Source organism: Lipotes vexillifer, unplaced genomic scaffold (genome assembly GCF_000442215.2).
Source record: "Lipotes vexillifer unplaced genomic scaffold, Lipotes_vexillifer_v1.1 scaffold728, whole genome shotgun sequence".
In the NCBI taxonomy this organism is placed as follows: domain Eukaryota; kingdom Metazoa; phylum Chordata; class Mammalia; order Artiodactyla; family Lipotidae; genus Lipotes; species Lipotes vexillifer.
Window position 1 is genome coordinate 417,235 of NW_006783590.1, and position 16,577 is coordinate 433,811.

The 16,577-nt window shown below is 50.4% G+C and overlaps 1 protein-coding gene across 1 annotated transcript in view; it reads left to right on the top strand.

Moving 5' to 3' along the window:
• Positions 1–2,145, top strand: part of MB (myoglobin) — a 9,997-nt gene extending 7,852 nt beyond the window's left edge. Inside the window, exon 3 of the mRNA XM_007456255.1 lies at positions 1,459–2,145. Coding sequence (XP_007456317.1) covers positions 1,459–1,605 — 147 coding nt within the window. The 3' untranslated portion in view covers positions 1,606–2,145. The remainder of the gene's footprint in view (positions 1–1,458) is intronic.
• The last annotated feature ends 14,432 nt before the right edge of the window (positions 2,146–16,577 follow it).

The window sequence follows — 16,577 nt, forward strand, 5'->3', positions numbered from 1 at the left end:
TAATCTTTCCCTCACTATGGAAACTTCGTCTGTGCTCTTCATAAAAAATTTCTCCTTCCCACCTGTGAGTGAGGAGGCACAGAGGGCGCTGGGTGCTAAAAGCAACTATCTTTACTCAATCTTCCAGCTGCCCCAGCCCATGATTTTCTAAGTATTTGTGGCTCTGCCACTGACTCAGGAAAACTGAGTGCGGGGACCTAATGGGGTCACGAGCCCCTATTTTACAGGTGAGGTCACACATGGAGGTCAGGGAGCTGGGCCTAGAACTTGGGTCTCTGAGTTCTCCATGGGCAGGGCTTGCTGACGTCAGTCCCTCCCCCCCACTTCGTTTTGTTGTGTTTATGACATTAAAAGGGAATTAAACACATGTCCAAATCGATGCCCAGGAGCAGGTGTTTGTGGAGCTGTCCCTGTTTCTGAGCCAAGCAGGGTTTACTAGATGTTGACATTTGTGCTTCTGAGGCTGCCCGCAGTACATGCTCCCCCCCACTCACCCAACCCCACCCTGCTTTTGGCCACTTGCACCCCGGGCGCCGGAGAAAATGGGCAAACCCAACCGCGGTGCCGTCTCTGTCTCTGTCCCTGGCTCTGGCTGTCATTTGTCCACGATCCCCTGGGTCCACTTGCTAGGTGACCTCAGTTTGTGCCTCTGTAAAATGACACCCCCTGACCACAGGCCCCGGTAGTGATTGGCATCACATCTTTCTGAACCGTTGAAAAAGCACAGTAGCTTCTTACAGACACAAGATCTTTCAGTCCCTAGAGCAGCCCCGTGCTGTAGAGATGCCTGTGTCCATTTTCCTGGTAATGACATTGTGGATGGTAAAGCAAACAGTGAAGGTGAGGCTGGTGTAAGATACAGTTGGTCCTGGGGCTGAGTTGTAGGCCTGAACCCTTTCCTCTTCCCTTCTCTCCTTCCCTCCCACCTATACTTCTGAGTACCAACTCTGTGCTTGGCACAGAAAATATGATGTTCTGACCCCCTGCCCAAACCCCAAAAAGGCTATTTAAAGCAATCACCGTCCTAAGCCATTAAACGCAAAAATTAAATACACACAAATGGAAATAGTTTCTTTCTAGATTTTCGGAGTGCCAAATCCTGGATAAAACCATGGAGTAGGAGTACTTCCCTTCCTTTCCGAGGCTGGGTCCTTGAGCTGAGCACAGCTGAGGGTAGCTGGTGAGCCAGCCCACCTAGCCACTTGACCGTGGTTCCACGGCCTGACCTTTCCTCATCTGTACCAAGATGGGCCTCCGTTTCCCCATCTGTACCTGTCTCACAGGGTTGTGGGGATTAAAGGAGTTAATCCATGGAGGCCGCTCAGCAGCATGCCTGATAGATAGTAAGTGCTCAATAAACGACCCTGGAATAAAGAGAAGATGGGTTCAGGCTGATTCCCATCTGGCCCCTGGCTTGTCCTGCCCGTGACCAGTACCCCTCTGCCCCTGTCCTTGCAGTTCATCTCGGAAGCCATCATCCACGTTCTGCACAGCAGGCATCCTGGGGACTTTGGTGCCGACGCCCAGGGAGCCATGAACAAGGCCCTGGAACTGTTCCGGAAGGACATCGCCACCAAGTACAAGGAGCTGGGCTTCCATGGCTAAGCCCCACCCGCCATGCCCCTCTCCCCACCCACCTGGGCAGGGAGGGAGGGGACTTAATCTTGTGTAGCTGTAGGGTTTGCTTCTGAGTGCCTGCTTTGTTTGTTAGAGGCGGGTGGGAGATGCGGAGGGGCTGGGGGCAGGGAGGGGGATGAGGGTTTGTTCAGGTGGTTTCACGTGCCTGGGGACCTGGCTTCCTGTGGAGGGTCGTCAGCTTGGTAACCAGGAGAAGCTTGGCTCTCCTCACTGTGGCCGGCAGAGTCTGCGTCACACTCAACTCTCCTTTCACCTAAATTCCAACCCAATTCCTTCCAACCTCACCTTAAATCCCCTATCCAGACCGTCCACCTAAACTCCAGCCATAATTCTCTGATCCATCACCTCACCCCGTGAAGAAAGTAGAATGTCCCCTTGCACCGGGAAGGTCTGGGCTGGGCTGGACAGCCACACCCAGCCCCTGGGGCGCGTGGTATCTGGAACATAAGTGTACCTTCTCAGGTGCTGGAGTGACTCACCTGGCTTAATAAAAGACTCGGCATGCCACAGACTCCGCCTGGTGTTTTTCATCCCCTGAAGCAAGTGAAAGGGGGGTTCAGAGGGAGAAAAGGCCTTGATGGGATTGTGTGTGCAGGGAGCCTTATGGGGAGGAGGGAGGGAGGGAGGGAGAGGATGGGCAGGAGGCAGAGCCACCACTCAGTGGCAGGGACAGTGCTGGGCACTGGGAGATGGAGGGTAGAGCCTCGTCTGGTGGGGGCAGCAAGCAGTCGATCAGTGCCGGGAGCCCGGGGCTGCGTGAGCGCAGAGCAGAAGAGGAAGAATCAGGGGAAGATGGTCACTGTGGTTACCACAATTTAGGTAATAAACTCAAGGATACTAGTTAGTAAGTGGCAGAGCTGGGTTTAATGTGTGGCCTGGAAGCTGGCAGGGACTCCAGCTGGGGAGACAGCTAGGCGGCCAGCCGCTGGGAGGCGCTGACCTTCTGGCCACAGAGAGAGGACAGACGCATGGGGAATAACTTACCGACACAGGCCAAGAGACACAATCCCTGTCTACAAAGGCCAACCGCATGGGCAGAATGTGTAAATTTCGCTCCAGGGACCCAGAATAAAACCTTGGTATGTGACCGCCGCAGCCAGGAAGCAGACTGGAGCAGAGGTTACAGACAGGGGTCTGGTGGTCTGGGTCATTGTGGGTACCCAAGCCGAGAGGGACTTAAAGAGCACCCAAGATGCCCAAGTCCTCGGCCCCATACATCTCCAGGGACTCCCAGGACAGGCAACCTAGTGCCCCCTGCCCTCAAGTGGCCAGAGCCCTGTGATGAGCCCGACCTCCCCGCCCCAAACCTCAGACTACGCCAAGGTTCATGGCCACTGAACAGGCCAGAACCCATCTTCAGAAACAGACATGTCTCAAATCCTAACGGGCTCATTTATCAGGCTGTGCTGCATCGGAGGACAGAGTTAAAGTCCCCCTCCTCCCTCTCTGCTCCAGGCTTTGGGAATTCTTATGCTGTCTGAGAAGTTGAGAGAGGAGGGGAGGGGAAAACAGGAGGAGGGGAGCTTTTTGATCTGGAGCCTGGAGAAAAATTCCATGCATTTATATAGTAACCCCATTGAATGCCCAGGCAAGGAACACTTCTGTATAGGATACGTGTGCAGGATCTAAAGTAGAATAATCTGGTCCCTGCCCTCAAGCAAATGATAATCTAGTCAGGGAGATGATGTGCTCTGATAATTAAATCAGGACAGAATAAAACTCAGGGTCTCAGAGAAGTACCAGGCATTTGTCACACACATTAAGTATTCGTTCAACAATTCTTTGTGGAGCACAGCAGATAAAAAGCTCTGTTTATATCTTTGACGTGCAAAAAGGGTAACTTCCTTTTTTCTACAACTCAACTGAATTTTTATTTGGAATCCTCATTGTGGCTGCGTGGCAGCTACTTAGTCTCTTTGAGGTTTCTCCCCCAATCCAAATGTCCCTGGGGTTTTGACTAATTAATTCCAAGAAGCTTACATGTGCCAGGTTGTAGTGTGTATAGGCAGGGAGGTGGCAATCTGGTCATTGCTGTCATCTGTCCCCAGTAGTATCCTCAGGGATGCTGCACCCCACCTGGTCTTCAGTTATTGCCCCCATCAGGCACTTATGGAAATTCTGAGGCTGCCCAAGGGTCCTTCTGCCTGATGCCACTTCTTTCCAGGGACCCGCCCCAGCCCCATTCGGCTCTGCCTGGGACGTGAAGCACAGGCTTCCTCTGTTCAGACCCCACAGGCCTGTTTGAGCTTTCTCTGCGTCTGGCAGGGATTAGCAGAGCTTGGGCCTGGCTGCCCTGTACGGTTATATGGGGTGTGCACTGCACATGGGTGCCTGGCTGGGGTGCGGGAGGGGCTGATAAGGCTAGATTCAGTCTGTGATCCAGTTGCCAAGCTGTGCACCTGGAAAGGGTGCCTTTTCCTCATTCACACAAGGGCTCTCTCTGAGCTAGCAGTGGCCCCCAGCAGAGAGAGAACCACTTTCTCTGGGAACCGCCACCAACTGCAATCTTATTTCCTTTTCAACTCCTTTCCTTCTGATGGTTCAGAAAATGATTTTCCAGCCTGGGCAGCAGGGATGCCTCATGATTTCCTCCAAATCTTTTGCCCTTCTGTGTGTTCTTTCTGGTCCTCTCAGGTCTGAGCTTTTGAATCTGCAAATCCAGGCGAGGGATACGTTTTTCTTGCTTTCAGCTGTTACATCCTTTCTTGAGGCTTCAGAAATGCCTTGCTGTCTTAAAAGGAAAGAGCAAAGGAGGAAAGGAAATCCCAGGGTATTATATAGGCCAATATTTTTTAAATGTGATCCTGCAATGGCATATATTCTGCATTGATCTAACAAATATTTCTTGAGCAAATATTATGTGCCAGGTCCCAGGTTGGGACTAGGGGTCCCAACTTCAAATAAGGTAAACATGGTCTCCTCCTTCGTGAAGCTTCTGTGGAGTGAGAGTGAGAAGGAAAGAATCTGGAATCCGCGCTTCCACCACAGGGGACGCAGGTTTGGTCCCTGGACGGGGGAACTGGGATCCCACATGCCCCACAGCATGGCCAAAAAAAAATAAGAATCTGTGCTAGGTCTTGAAGGTAGCAGGGAAATGTATTCATTAGACAAATACCTACTGAGGGCTGCAACATACCAGGCCCTGGGCTCACTCTGGGGCACCCTGGTGAAGCCCACAGGCCTGGCCCCATCTTTGGGGAGCTCATGGGCTTAGGGCTCTGGGAGAACGGGGATGGGAAGGCTGAACCCTGAGGAATCTGAAGAGATGGGGGTGTGTTCCAGTCACAGGGACCAGTCTCCGAGATGGCTTATTAGTCAGAATTCTCCAGAGAAACACGGCCAATAGGATTTTTTAAAGTGCATTCTTTTTTTAAAAAATTAATTTATTTATTTATTATTTATATTTTGGCTGCGTTCGGTCTCAGTTGCTGCGCGGGCTTTCTCTAGTTGCGGCGAGCAGTGGCTACTCTTCGTTGTGGTGCTCGGGCTCTAGGCGCGTGGGTTTCAGTAGTTGTGGCACGTGGATTCAGTAGTTGTGGCTCGCGGGCTCTAGAGCACAGGCTCAGTAGTGACACACGGGCTTAGTTGCTCCACGACATGTGGGATCTTTCCAGACCAGGGCTCGAACCTGTGTCTCCCACATTGGCAGGCAGCTTCCCAACCACTGCACCACCAGGGAAGTCCCAATAGGATTTTTATATATAAAATATCTCTTCAAGTGTCGCCTTTCTTGCATATCTATTATCTATTATGTCCTTCTGGAATCCCCATGAGATGTTTTTTACATGGGCTCAAACTGTCCTCCATGACTCTTTCCTATTTTCCGCCTCGTGGCTATTTTTCATTCACAATTTTCTTTATTTTCTTGCTTGCACAGTTATACATTTCTTCCAGTTTTCCAAGTTTTTTTTTATCCAGAATCATTGAGGTATTAGGATTGTATTTCACACTATCTAGTCTGCCATACTTCCAGAAGTGGACATCTTTACCACAATTTATAATCATGACTTTGGTTTTTTCCCCTTGTTTTGTTTCCTTTGGTTTTTTGTCTCTCCCCTATTGGACAGAGAGGGTAGGGGTCCCCTCAGTTTTGCTTATCTTTGCATACCTACCCCCTCGCCCAATGCCCGCTCCGTCATGCCAGCTCAAACGGTGTGAGCTGAAGATGGGAGTGAGGCCGCCCTGCTTCTCTCCAGGACATGATGGCATGTTGTCAACTGTAAAACATTGTAAACATTAGGATCAGGAGGCATCAGTGGAGCCTGGTTCTGAATATCTGGTTCCTGAGGTTGAGGTCTATGTATCTGTGTGTGTGTGTGGTCTCTGTGAGGATGCCGAGAGTGTGTGCAGCTATATGCGTGAGTCTGAGGGTGTGAACATCTGTCTAACTCCTCCATTGTGAGGTCTGATCTCGACCTTTAGTCCCTTTTACCTGCTGCTCTGAGATCCACGGGACTCACACCCCCAGGACAGCCAAGGTGACCTCTTTAGACCCTGAAAGCCAGCTCTAATGTCTCTGCCTGGGACTGTGGCTTTTGGGGTGGAGCCAGGCTGAGAAGTTGGAGAGGACATAAAAGGAATCAGGGCTTGGGTAAGAGCTGGGAAAGTCTAAGTGATAAACTGTGAAGAGCTGTGTGCATGATGACTCATCTGAGCTCAACTTAGCACATTTTAACTGAACAGAGCTGGAGGGATCAGGTGACGACAATATATGTATATGTGTAGCTGATTCACTTTGTTATAAAGCAGAAACTAACACACCGTTGTAAAGCAATTATACTCCAATAAAGATGTTAAAAAAAATGAGACAGCAACATCGTTTTTTAAAATTTTTATCGAAATGTAGTTGATTTACAGTGGTGTGTTAGTTTCAGATGTACAGCAAAGTGATCCAGTTATATCTCTCTCTCTATATATATTGTGTGTGTGTATATATATATATATTCTTTTTCAGATTCTTTTCCATTATAGGTTATTACAAGATATTGAGTGTAGTTCCCTGTGCTATACAGTAGGTCCTTGTTTATCTGTTTTATTTATAGTAGTGTGTGTATGTTAATCCCAAATTCCTAATTTATCACGCCCCCTTCTCCCAACACATTCTTTTTTAATAACTATCTCTTTTTCTTTTGTATGGAAGTAACACTGTGATTTAGTCATTCCCTTACTGATGAATATTTAAGTCGTTTCTCTCTCGCAACATCTTTTTTGACCCACCTCCTAGAGTAATGAAAATTAAAACAAAAATAAACAAATGGGTCCAAATTAAACTTAAAAGCTTTTGCACAGCAAAGGAAGCCATAAACAAGACAAAAAATTTGAAAAAAGTGAGAGGCCAGGCTTCATAAATCTTACCAGACATGACACAAACATTTGCCATTTTATCCATGATTTAAATTATATCTTACATTTTATTTTTCTTTGTGTGCACTCCCTCTCTCTCTCTTTCTCCCTCCCCACCCCCAAACACACTTCATTTTTTTGTCCCCTAGCAAGTGAAAGGTACAACTTTTAAAAACAGAGCCACAAAAACTTCACCTCTATTGACCTGCGTCAATTCTGTTGCTTTGGTCCAACCACATAGGTATATATATATACATTCCCCACAGATATAAAAACTCTTTCTGTGCTGGCATTTTCCACAGAAATAGAAACAAAATACTGAACCTCTGTCATCACATTTAGAACAGGATCTTTGCTGGAAATACTTCCACTTATCAGAGGATATTGTTTTCTCAAGGAAGATGAATATCTTGTCCGAGGTACAGAATGTTTCACATTCTGGCTGGTGACCTTTCCCTCCATCGTGGTGAATGTAGACTTCAACCACCTCATCCAAAGTTTTCCCGTGAATTATCTGATAAACTCAAAGGGCAGGATGGCCCCCACTCACCACAGGGAAGAGGTGAGTTTGTGGGCCTAGTGAATTATGAAACTGGGCTATATGAAGCCCCAGGTTTTGAGCACTGGGGACTCAGGGTCTTCTGACAGATGTGGGAGGGGGTGTTTATGGCAGGTGTGGGGCAGAATGGGCATCCCTGCTTCAGCTAGAGCAGTGGTACTTTCAGCCAAGGTGTATATTTCTTTTTTTTCTTTTTTTCCTTTTTTTTTTGTGGTACGCGGGCCTCTCACTGTTGTGGCCTCTCCCGTTGCGGAGCACAGGCTCCGGACGCGCAGGCCCAGCGGCCATGGCTCACGGGCCCAGCCGCTCCGCGGCATGTGGGATCTTCCCGGACCGGGGCACGAACCCGTGTCCCCTGCAGCGGCAGGCGACTCTCAACCACTGCGCCACCAGGGAAGCCCTGTGGGAGTGTTTTTGGCAGTGAAGAGGATACTGACATTTAGTGGGGGGAGGGGAGAAGGAGGGATGCTGGGTGTTCTAGAATGTGCAGGATAAAACACACAAGGAAGATTTATCCCACGTTCTTGACCCGAACTCTAGAACTTATAAATTTTACTTATACATACATTATCTTTGAACTGTTTAAAAATATATTAAATGTTCCAAGAATACAACTATGGTGTAAATTGAAAAAAAGTTTTTTTTTAATTGGGAACTTTCCAATGGTGAACTTACTGGTTCACCATTTCAGTAAATGGCACCCCTCACAGCAGTGCCACCATGGGATTCTGTGGCTGTGACCATCACTATGGATGTAAGTACTCTGAGTGCCCCTCCTTTCAGGAATAAGGTAGGATGTTTCAAGTTAGGTACACATAAGTCTTGTGTAGCCAATGAAATGTGAGGGGATATGCGTCATTTCCGGTGGAGGTTTTAAGAACCAATGAGTGTTCTCCACATCTCTCCTCAGTCACAGCGGCCATGAACGTACAGGTCTGGACGGAGTCTCTGTGGTCCAGCTGGGTATCAGGGAAGAGCAGAGGCCCTGCCAACCACACTGAACGTGAAGTGTGAGTGAGAAATCACCTTGGGGATTTGGGAGATGCCTGAAGTGTTTGTCATTGCAGCATAGCCCAGCCTGTCCTGACTATGCAGTCAGCCACCCAACATACCTGCGCTGGTAAGTATTGCAAAGGTGGCAGTTCTGTGAATAGGTGCAAACATCAAACTGCTCCATGTGTCCTCTGGTGCCATTATGCCCAAGCATTTAAATATTGAAAAGCATTTTATTTTATCATAAAAAACTTTTTTTTTATCTTTATACATATTATAGTTAGGATATGATACTGAATTTTTAAAATTATGGATGTATCAATAGTAGGTTGTATTATGGATGAGCTTCATTTTAGGATAGCAAAGGGGATGTTAGCAAATGTTTGTTATAGAGAGGGGTATCACTTTGTGGTATTGATAATCACGGGTCCTCTGTCCTCTGATAATCACTGGGTCTCTGCTATGGGGCCAGCTGTTCGGGTATTCAGAACAGGAGCATAGGAGGCTGGGGCAGTAAGTGGAGGGGAGAATATTCATCAAAGTCACGTCACAGTTAGATAGTTAAACTTCAGAAAGTGCATGGATCGGTTCTAAACTAGATGCTCATCAACATGATCGCGCATTTACACAGGTAAAGATCACAACGCCAAAGAGAAACCTATATCTGAGCAAAAATGAATGTACCACTAACTGGGCGCAGCCGTAATAAACTTGGAGACTCGTGTGGCTCAGTCTCGGAGCAATGTCATGTTTACATTAGACCGTTCAGGGAATTCCCAGGTGGTCCAGTAGTTAGGACTCTGTGCTCTCACTGCTGAGGGCTTGGGTTCAATCCCGGGTTGGTGAGCTAAGAGCCCACAAGCCTCCAGGTGAGGCCAAATAAATAAATAAAATTAGACCGTTCAACAACAAAAAGTAATAAGGAAGTAAAAGTAAAAAGGGGGCTTCCCTGGTGGTGCAGTGGCTGAGAGTCCGCCTGCCGATGCAGGGGACGCGGGTTTGTGCCCCGGTCTGGGAAGATCCCACATGCCTCGGAGCGGCTGGGCCCGTGAGCCATGGCCGCTGAGCCTGCGCATCCGGAGCCTGTGCTCCGCAACGGGAGAGGCCACAGCAGTGAGAGGCCCGCGTACCGCAAAAAAATAACAAAACAAACAAAAAATAGTCCCAGCTCGCGGTGGTTTGGGAGACTCATGGGAAACAGCAGGTTGGAACCAGACCCCAGAAGCCCCAGAGAGCCAAGCTATGTGGGAAAGAGAGAGAGGGGGCACGGAGGTGTCTACAGGGTACAGTGATAAATAGAGAGGAGAGACAAAATCAATATTGCCTAGAGGGGATCAGGCACGCTGGGTCTTGAAGGATGGGCAGAAGTTTATCATCCTTATGGTAGGGATCAGGCAAGAGGGAAGAACAGGTGTGATGGTGTAGAGCTGGGATGGACCAGGTCCCAGGTCCCAGCTCCATCCCATTTCTGATGGAGCTGGAGCGCATCGTGTGAAGGAGAAACGAGTGGTGGTTTTAGTTAATTCTGTGTGTGGGGGGGTTGTCTGTGCCAGGCTAAGATGCCTGGGTGTCAAGAAGAGGTTTGAGTGCTAGATGGTGGAGTGTGCAGGCGATGGGGAAGGGGTGTCTAAGCTCCCGGCCTGCCCTATAGATCTTAGATTAGCCAGCCCCCAGAATCGTGTGAGCCAATTCCTTAAAGTAAATCTCTCTATATATACTTCCTGTTGGTTCTGTTTCTCTGGCGGACCCTTACTAGTACAACCACCACCCCTATTTTACAGATGGGGAAACTAAGACACAGAGAGTTTCAGCAACTTGCCTAGGATCACCGACTGAGTTGGGATTGCACCCAGGGTATTCACTCTTTTTTTGTTTTTCCCCACCATAATGTTGATTTTTGATGGCTTTTTAAAAGTTTATTTTATTGACGTATAGTTGATTTACAATGTTGTGTTAATTTCTGCTGTACGTATAACAGGGTGTTCACTCTTAACCGCTCCCTGCCTTGGGGGATCTCCAGATTTACTTAAGCAGTGTGACATGCCTCATCCCCTTAGAGGTAAATAGAACCCCAACTCCCACATTTTTCAAAGTAAAACCAGCTTGAGCCTCCACTTTCAAATTAGCAGGAAGTCCAACTTCTCATTCAGGGCCTCCTTTCTTCTCCCTGAATTGACCAAGAGTCCAGGGCTAACTCAGTCCAAGGGGAGCCAGTCCTTGCAAATGTGGTGGGAAGAGGCCCAGAGGCTCTGATCTGTCCCACTGTGGCAGCCTCTGGTGCTGCCCCTGTCACTAGCCACATGGTTGTGATCTTGATACACCTTCTGGACGGGCCGACACTCCCTTTTCCAGTGACCTGCATCCTGGAGTCCCGCCTGCCCTCCATGCTGTGGGCGCCTTGAGGCAGAGCTGATGACATTCTGTGATATTCTGCAGGCGAGACTCAATGATCTGCCAGTTGAAGACAAGTGACCAAATCCCCACTAAGTGTCTGCAGGCTGGGCTGGCAAGGTTCCTAAGTTGTGGGTGATGTTCCAAAGGCTACAGGTTGGCCAGATCTGGGTCACTTGTATCTCACCTCTCACCTTACGTGGCAGTGTCTACGAAAAGCCATTGAGGAACTCTCTGGAGGAAAGGTGACCTACTCCAGGGGACCTGAGGTCACTGCTACTCAATGGCAACTCTTGGATTCTTTTACGTGGCAGCTTCTCTTAGAAAAAAAAAAAAATCCACCTAATCATGTACGTAATACATTAATTCACCAAATATCTACGAAACACTTACTGTTCTGATTTCTATTGCTGTATAATAAATCACCCTAAAATATAATGGTTTAAAATACAACAGTTCAGTATTTCATTATTGCCTCTCATGGCCCTTGGGCTTGACAGGGCTCAGCGAGGGGGCTCCAGCTCGGGGTCACTTATGCAGCATGAGGTCTTCTTCTCTACAATTCACCTTCCTTTCAAGGACACAAGATGGCTGCCACAGCTCCAGGCATCACATCCTCATTCAACATCCAAAGGCAGGAAAAGGCAAGTCTCTGCTTCATGTCCCCTTTCGAAAACAAAGAAGAACTTCCTAGAAGCCCCTCTCCCTCCACTCTGACCAATTCCCTCTGAGCCTCCCTTTCCCAGGAAACAACCACATGTCCATGCTTAAGCCAATCACAGGCAAGACCACCATGATGGGCTGAGAGCAACTGTAACTCGCCTCTGGGGCCGTCTGGAGTCATCTTCCCTGAGCATCATTGTGGGGGGGGGTGTGGAATCCCCAAACCAATGTGAGACTCTTAAGGAGAGGGAGGCGGCTGGTGGGATGGAGTTGAGAAGAGGGCTGTTGGGTAGGGAACCCACAGTGCTGGCCGTGAGGGCTGGGATGTCGGCACACTCAGCGAGGGCGCACTGTTCCACGCTCCAACAGCAGGAACCCAGGCTCTGACTGACTTCTCCCTGAATTTTATCTCTTTCCTTACTGAAGGAGCCCCAGCCTGAAGTAGCTCACTGAGGAGTGGGGAGAAGGGAGCCTGGTTGAGGAACACACGTTCCCTTCTTGCCCTTTGTTCAGAGAGTGTCCACAGGCAGCATGGAAAAAGTGTGTATGTGGCTGGGTCACCTCTGCCCTGATCCACTGATCACCGAGGGCCAGGGAGGGGATGAAGCAGGGGAGGTGATGTGACAGCCACCGGGGATACTGGGATATGGGTCCACAGAAACAAGGAGTCGGAAGGCAGGTGGAAAGGCCTACCCACCACATTCAGCAGCCCAGGTCCCTTCCCATCACAGTCGGCTGTGTGGCCTTAGAAAAATGTTTGCCCCTCTCTGATCCTCAGCTTCCCACATGCCAGATGGGGTTAGTTATATAGAGCTGACAGTGGGGAGTGAATATCAAAGCATGACCCAGCTCTGAAGAGTTAGGAGGTTGGTGGGACCCATCACTCCAACCCATTCTCAAGATGCCTCACACCACAGGGTCTGAACATCAGAGTTCAGGGAGCCCTTGGGGGTCACTTAGCTCAGATGTGGTTTTACAGGTGAGACCACTGAGACTCAGAGAAGAGAAAGGTTGACTGACCCTGTACCTGGCCCCCCCTCGTCTCTGTATCTCCTCCCTCCCGCCTCTTTCCCCACTGCTTTCCCCTCCTCGCCACCCCGCCCCCAGGTCTTTCCTCTCTCTTTCTTTAAATACTTTTCTACTTTTGTCTCCTTGTGTTTGACTTATACCTCTTTTTCCATTTCTATCTTTGTCTCTGTCTGTCCGTTTCTATCTCCATCTCTCTGTTCTCTCTCCCCATCTCTATGTCTCTGCATCTCTGTCACTCATCTCCACTCCCAGCTTTTCTCCCCATCTCCAATCTCATAACTTTTCTGTGGCTTTCTAAACGGCTTAAAATAAAAATAACAATGTGTCCAAGCATGGCAGTGCATGAGGTCAGGTTGTAATAACTGGGGTGCAGTGTTCTGGGGGACCAGAGAGAGAGGGATGCCCCACCTTGGGTTTTATAGATGGGACCAGACTGAGCCCAAAGAGGCTGCTGAGTGAGCTGGCCCAGCCTCAGACACAGGAGGGGTCGTGCTGCATGACCTTGGGGCTCCGTCCGGCATCTCTCAGGTTCTGATTCCAAGAGGAGTGTATGACTGCCCTCAGTCCAAGTAAAAATAGCCCAGAGAGCCATGGCTGTCCTCCCGGACGTCTGGCTGCCCAGGTCCCCGGAGACCTGGCACCTCCACCATGCAGGGCAAGAGCCTGCAGCCCAGAGTCAGCAAGTGACCTGCCCAAAGTCACAGAGCAGGTGGGCAGCAGAGCTGGAGCTGGAACTCCGACCTCTGACTCCCAGCTGGCACCTTCCACAGCATTGTGGACCTCCCTAGGGACCCCCAGGCTGGGCCAGGCCCCCTTTTTGGGTCCTGCAACCCCAGCCCCAATCTTCACCCCAGCCCCTACCTCTCTGGACTGTAGCAGCCCTATTTTCTAGACAGTTTCTTACACTTCCCAGTGAGTTCCTTGAGGCTGGGGGGAGGGGAGGGGCACTGGGTTCGGCCCACATAATGCATTCGCCAGGAATAGTAATAAAACAGCTCGCATTTATCAAGCGCTCAACATGAGCTGGGCACTTTCTAAGCGCTGTAGGCATATTCACTCATTTAACCTTCGCTACGGCCCTATGAGGCAGGGGCTATTATTATCAAATCCATTCTATAGATGAGAGAGGGAGGCTCAGAGAGGTTAAATGATTTGCTCAAAGTCACAGAGCACTAAGTTTGCTGCAGCTGGTATTCCAACCCAGGCTGTCTGGCTCTAAATGAACCAGTGGATGAAAAAGTGAAAAAAAGTTTGGTACTCTGGTGTAATAAACAGCTGCTGCTATCATTTAACTCTTTTTTTTTTTTTTTTTTTTTTTCGTTACGTGGGCCTCTCACTGTTGTGGCCTCTCCCGTTGTGGAACACAGGCTTCGGACGTGCAGGCCCAGCGGCCATGGCCCACGGGCCCGGCCACTCTGCGGCACACGGGATTCTCCCGGACCGGGGCACGAAACCGCACCACCCGCATCGGCAGGCGGACCCTCAACCACTGGGCCACCACACTGTTGTGGCCTCTCCCCTTGTGGAGCACAGGCTCTGGACGCGCAGGCTCAGCGGCCATGGCTCACGGGCCCAGCCGCTCCGCGGCATGTGGGATCTTCCCGGACCGGGGCACGAACCCGTGTCCCCTGCATCGGCAGGTGGACTCTCAACCACTGTGCCACCGGGGAAGCCCTATCATTTAACTCTTAAGCCACCAAGGATCAAGAGTCCCCCTCCTCACACTGGCTGGCTGGGCCCACAAGCAAACCCTCAGAATGCCATTTCCAGGGGACTGGGATACACATTCATGCTCCAAGCCTGCCCCTTCCCAGCCAAGTGACCTTGGGGAAGCCCCTTTCCCTCTCTGAACCTTAGTTTCCCCATCCATGAACGGGTAAACTTATTAAGTTGGTGATTCCCAAGGGGGCTGGTAGGATGGGTCAGATTGGGGGTCCAAAGCTGAGAGCAGCCTGAAAGAGCATATTCTAAAATTTGTTTTTTGGGGGGTCAAGATACGGAAATAACTTTAAAAACACAGAGTGTTGCAAGAGGACGTGAAGTTCTTACATGCACCCCAAGGGGGGTTTCCAGTAAAAGGTGAGCAGAGCCCCCCTAACTAGAAGGGCATAAGAAGAGCCTGGCCCAGAGGGCGTGCGGGCCGAGGCCGTCCTGGCACAGCCATCGTGGGTCTGGTGGTAGTTAATTCCTGGGAGCTCCAGCCAGAGAGGGACGGGCTGGGGGGCGGAGGAGGGGGCAGAAGGGCAGCCAGCTCTGGGGCTCGTGCTGAGTCATCCGACTGGGCCCGGGGTCTGGGAGCAAGGGGGCAGAGAGCTATTTCCAGAGCGGGAGGAGGTGGCAGTGGAGTCACCCGGGGGGATGTGACTGGACCAATCATCGGGAAGGGCGGGGCTGGGGGGGGAAGCGGGCAGACTGCCGCCCCAGGGGGAATTTGGCCACCCCACTCCCTTCCTGCCTCCACGGCCTGTCCTGCAAGTTTCCTTTCCTCCCTGGCGTCCTGCTGTCTGGTGGTGGGACCCAGTGCCTCCCCCAGGCTCTCTGCCCCTCCAGCCCTGGCTTCCACACCCACAAACACCCCTAGCCTTTCTGCCTTCCTCCTGCCCCCAAACCCGTAACCTCAGGCCCCTGAAGCTGTCAGGCAATTCTGGGCTTGAGGCCTAAGAGGGTGGCCTGGGGGTCTCTGGAGCCAGACAGACATGGTCCAAATCCGCCCACCATTCCCGAGCTGGGTGACCTTGGGCAAGTTACTTGATCGCTCTGAGCCACGTTTCCCTCACCGATAAAATGGAGAGAACACAGTCTTCCTGCAAGAGGTGATTATGAGGCTTCAAAAAGAGGTGCCTGCGAAAGACACAATTCTTGTGACTCCATCTCTAGAAATGTCCAGAAGAGGCAAATCCATAGAGACAGTAGATTAGTGGTTGCCTGGAATGGGCAGTGAGGGCGGGGAATGGGAAGTGACTGCCCCGAGATACAGGATTTCATTTGGGGGTGATGAAAATGTTCTAAAAGCGATTGTGGTGATGGTTTCTCTGTGATAGACTAAAACCGTTCCGCTGTGCACTTTGATGGTGTGAAGTATATGGAATGTGAGTTCTAGTTCCCAAAAGCTGGTTTAAAAAAAAAAAAAGGAGATTCCCGTTGGGTGGGTGATCAACGTGGGTGGCCAAGGCTTACAGCTGACCCTGTTGGCCGCTTTGCTACCTGCCCCTCGTCCTGGGCGAGGACTGCAGCTTCTTGGCCAGAGCACGAGTCATTTTCCAGAAGATGAATGCTGAGGTTGAGATACTCTCACCCTGAAGTTCAGATGAGATGACCTTGGAGAGAAGGGAGGGCATCCTCTACCCCCAGAAGGAGGCCATCAGAGCCTGGGTGACAGGGGGCAAAGACCTGGGACCCAGCAGCCAGCAGGGCTTAACTCTTAGCTCTGCCTCTCACTGGCTGTGTGGCCTCAAGCATTTCTTAACCTCTCTGGCTGCAGTTTTGTCTTCTGAAGAAATGAAGGTGATGGTATTCCCAGTGCTTACCTCACAGGGCTGTGTTAGGATAAATGCAGAACATAATGAGTGAACAGGGCTTTGTGCATCCCGAATGCTTAGAAAATAGCAGCTATTTCTGACTTTGGTGTGAGGGAGGAGCCGGAAGGGGGCTGAGTAGGGCCAGAAAACTCCCACCTGGTGTGAATCGTCCTCCACCTTTGCTGGAGCATCAGGCTTTGCCAGGCCCACGCCCCAACTCCCCCTCCTGTGCACTGCATGATATCACAGTCCGGGACAAAAGAATCTCTCTCTGGGTCCTCGTTTATTCATTTTGTCCAACGAATGAGGTTGCCATTTCTGGTGGCCTTCGCCTGCTCCCCGGCCCCACACACCCCTGAGCACCTGCCTTTGGCTCCAGGACTGGCCCTGCCTTGTCCGAGGGCCTGCGTCCTCCTTTTCACCCAGCCCCCTTTCTCTAGTCC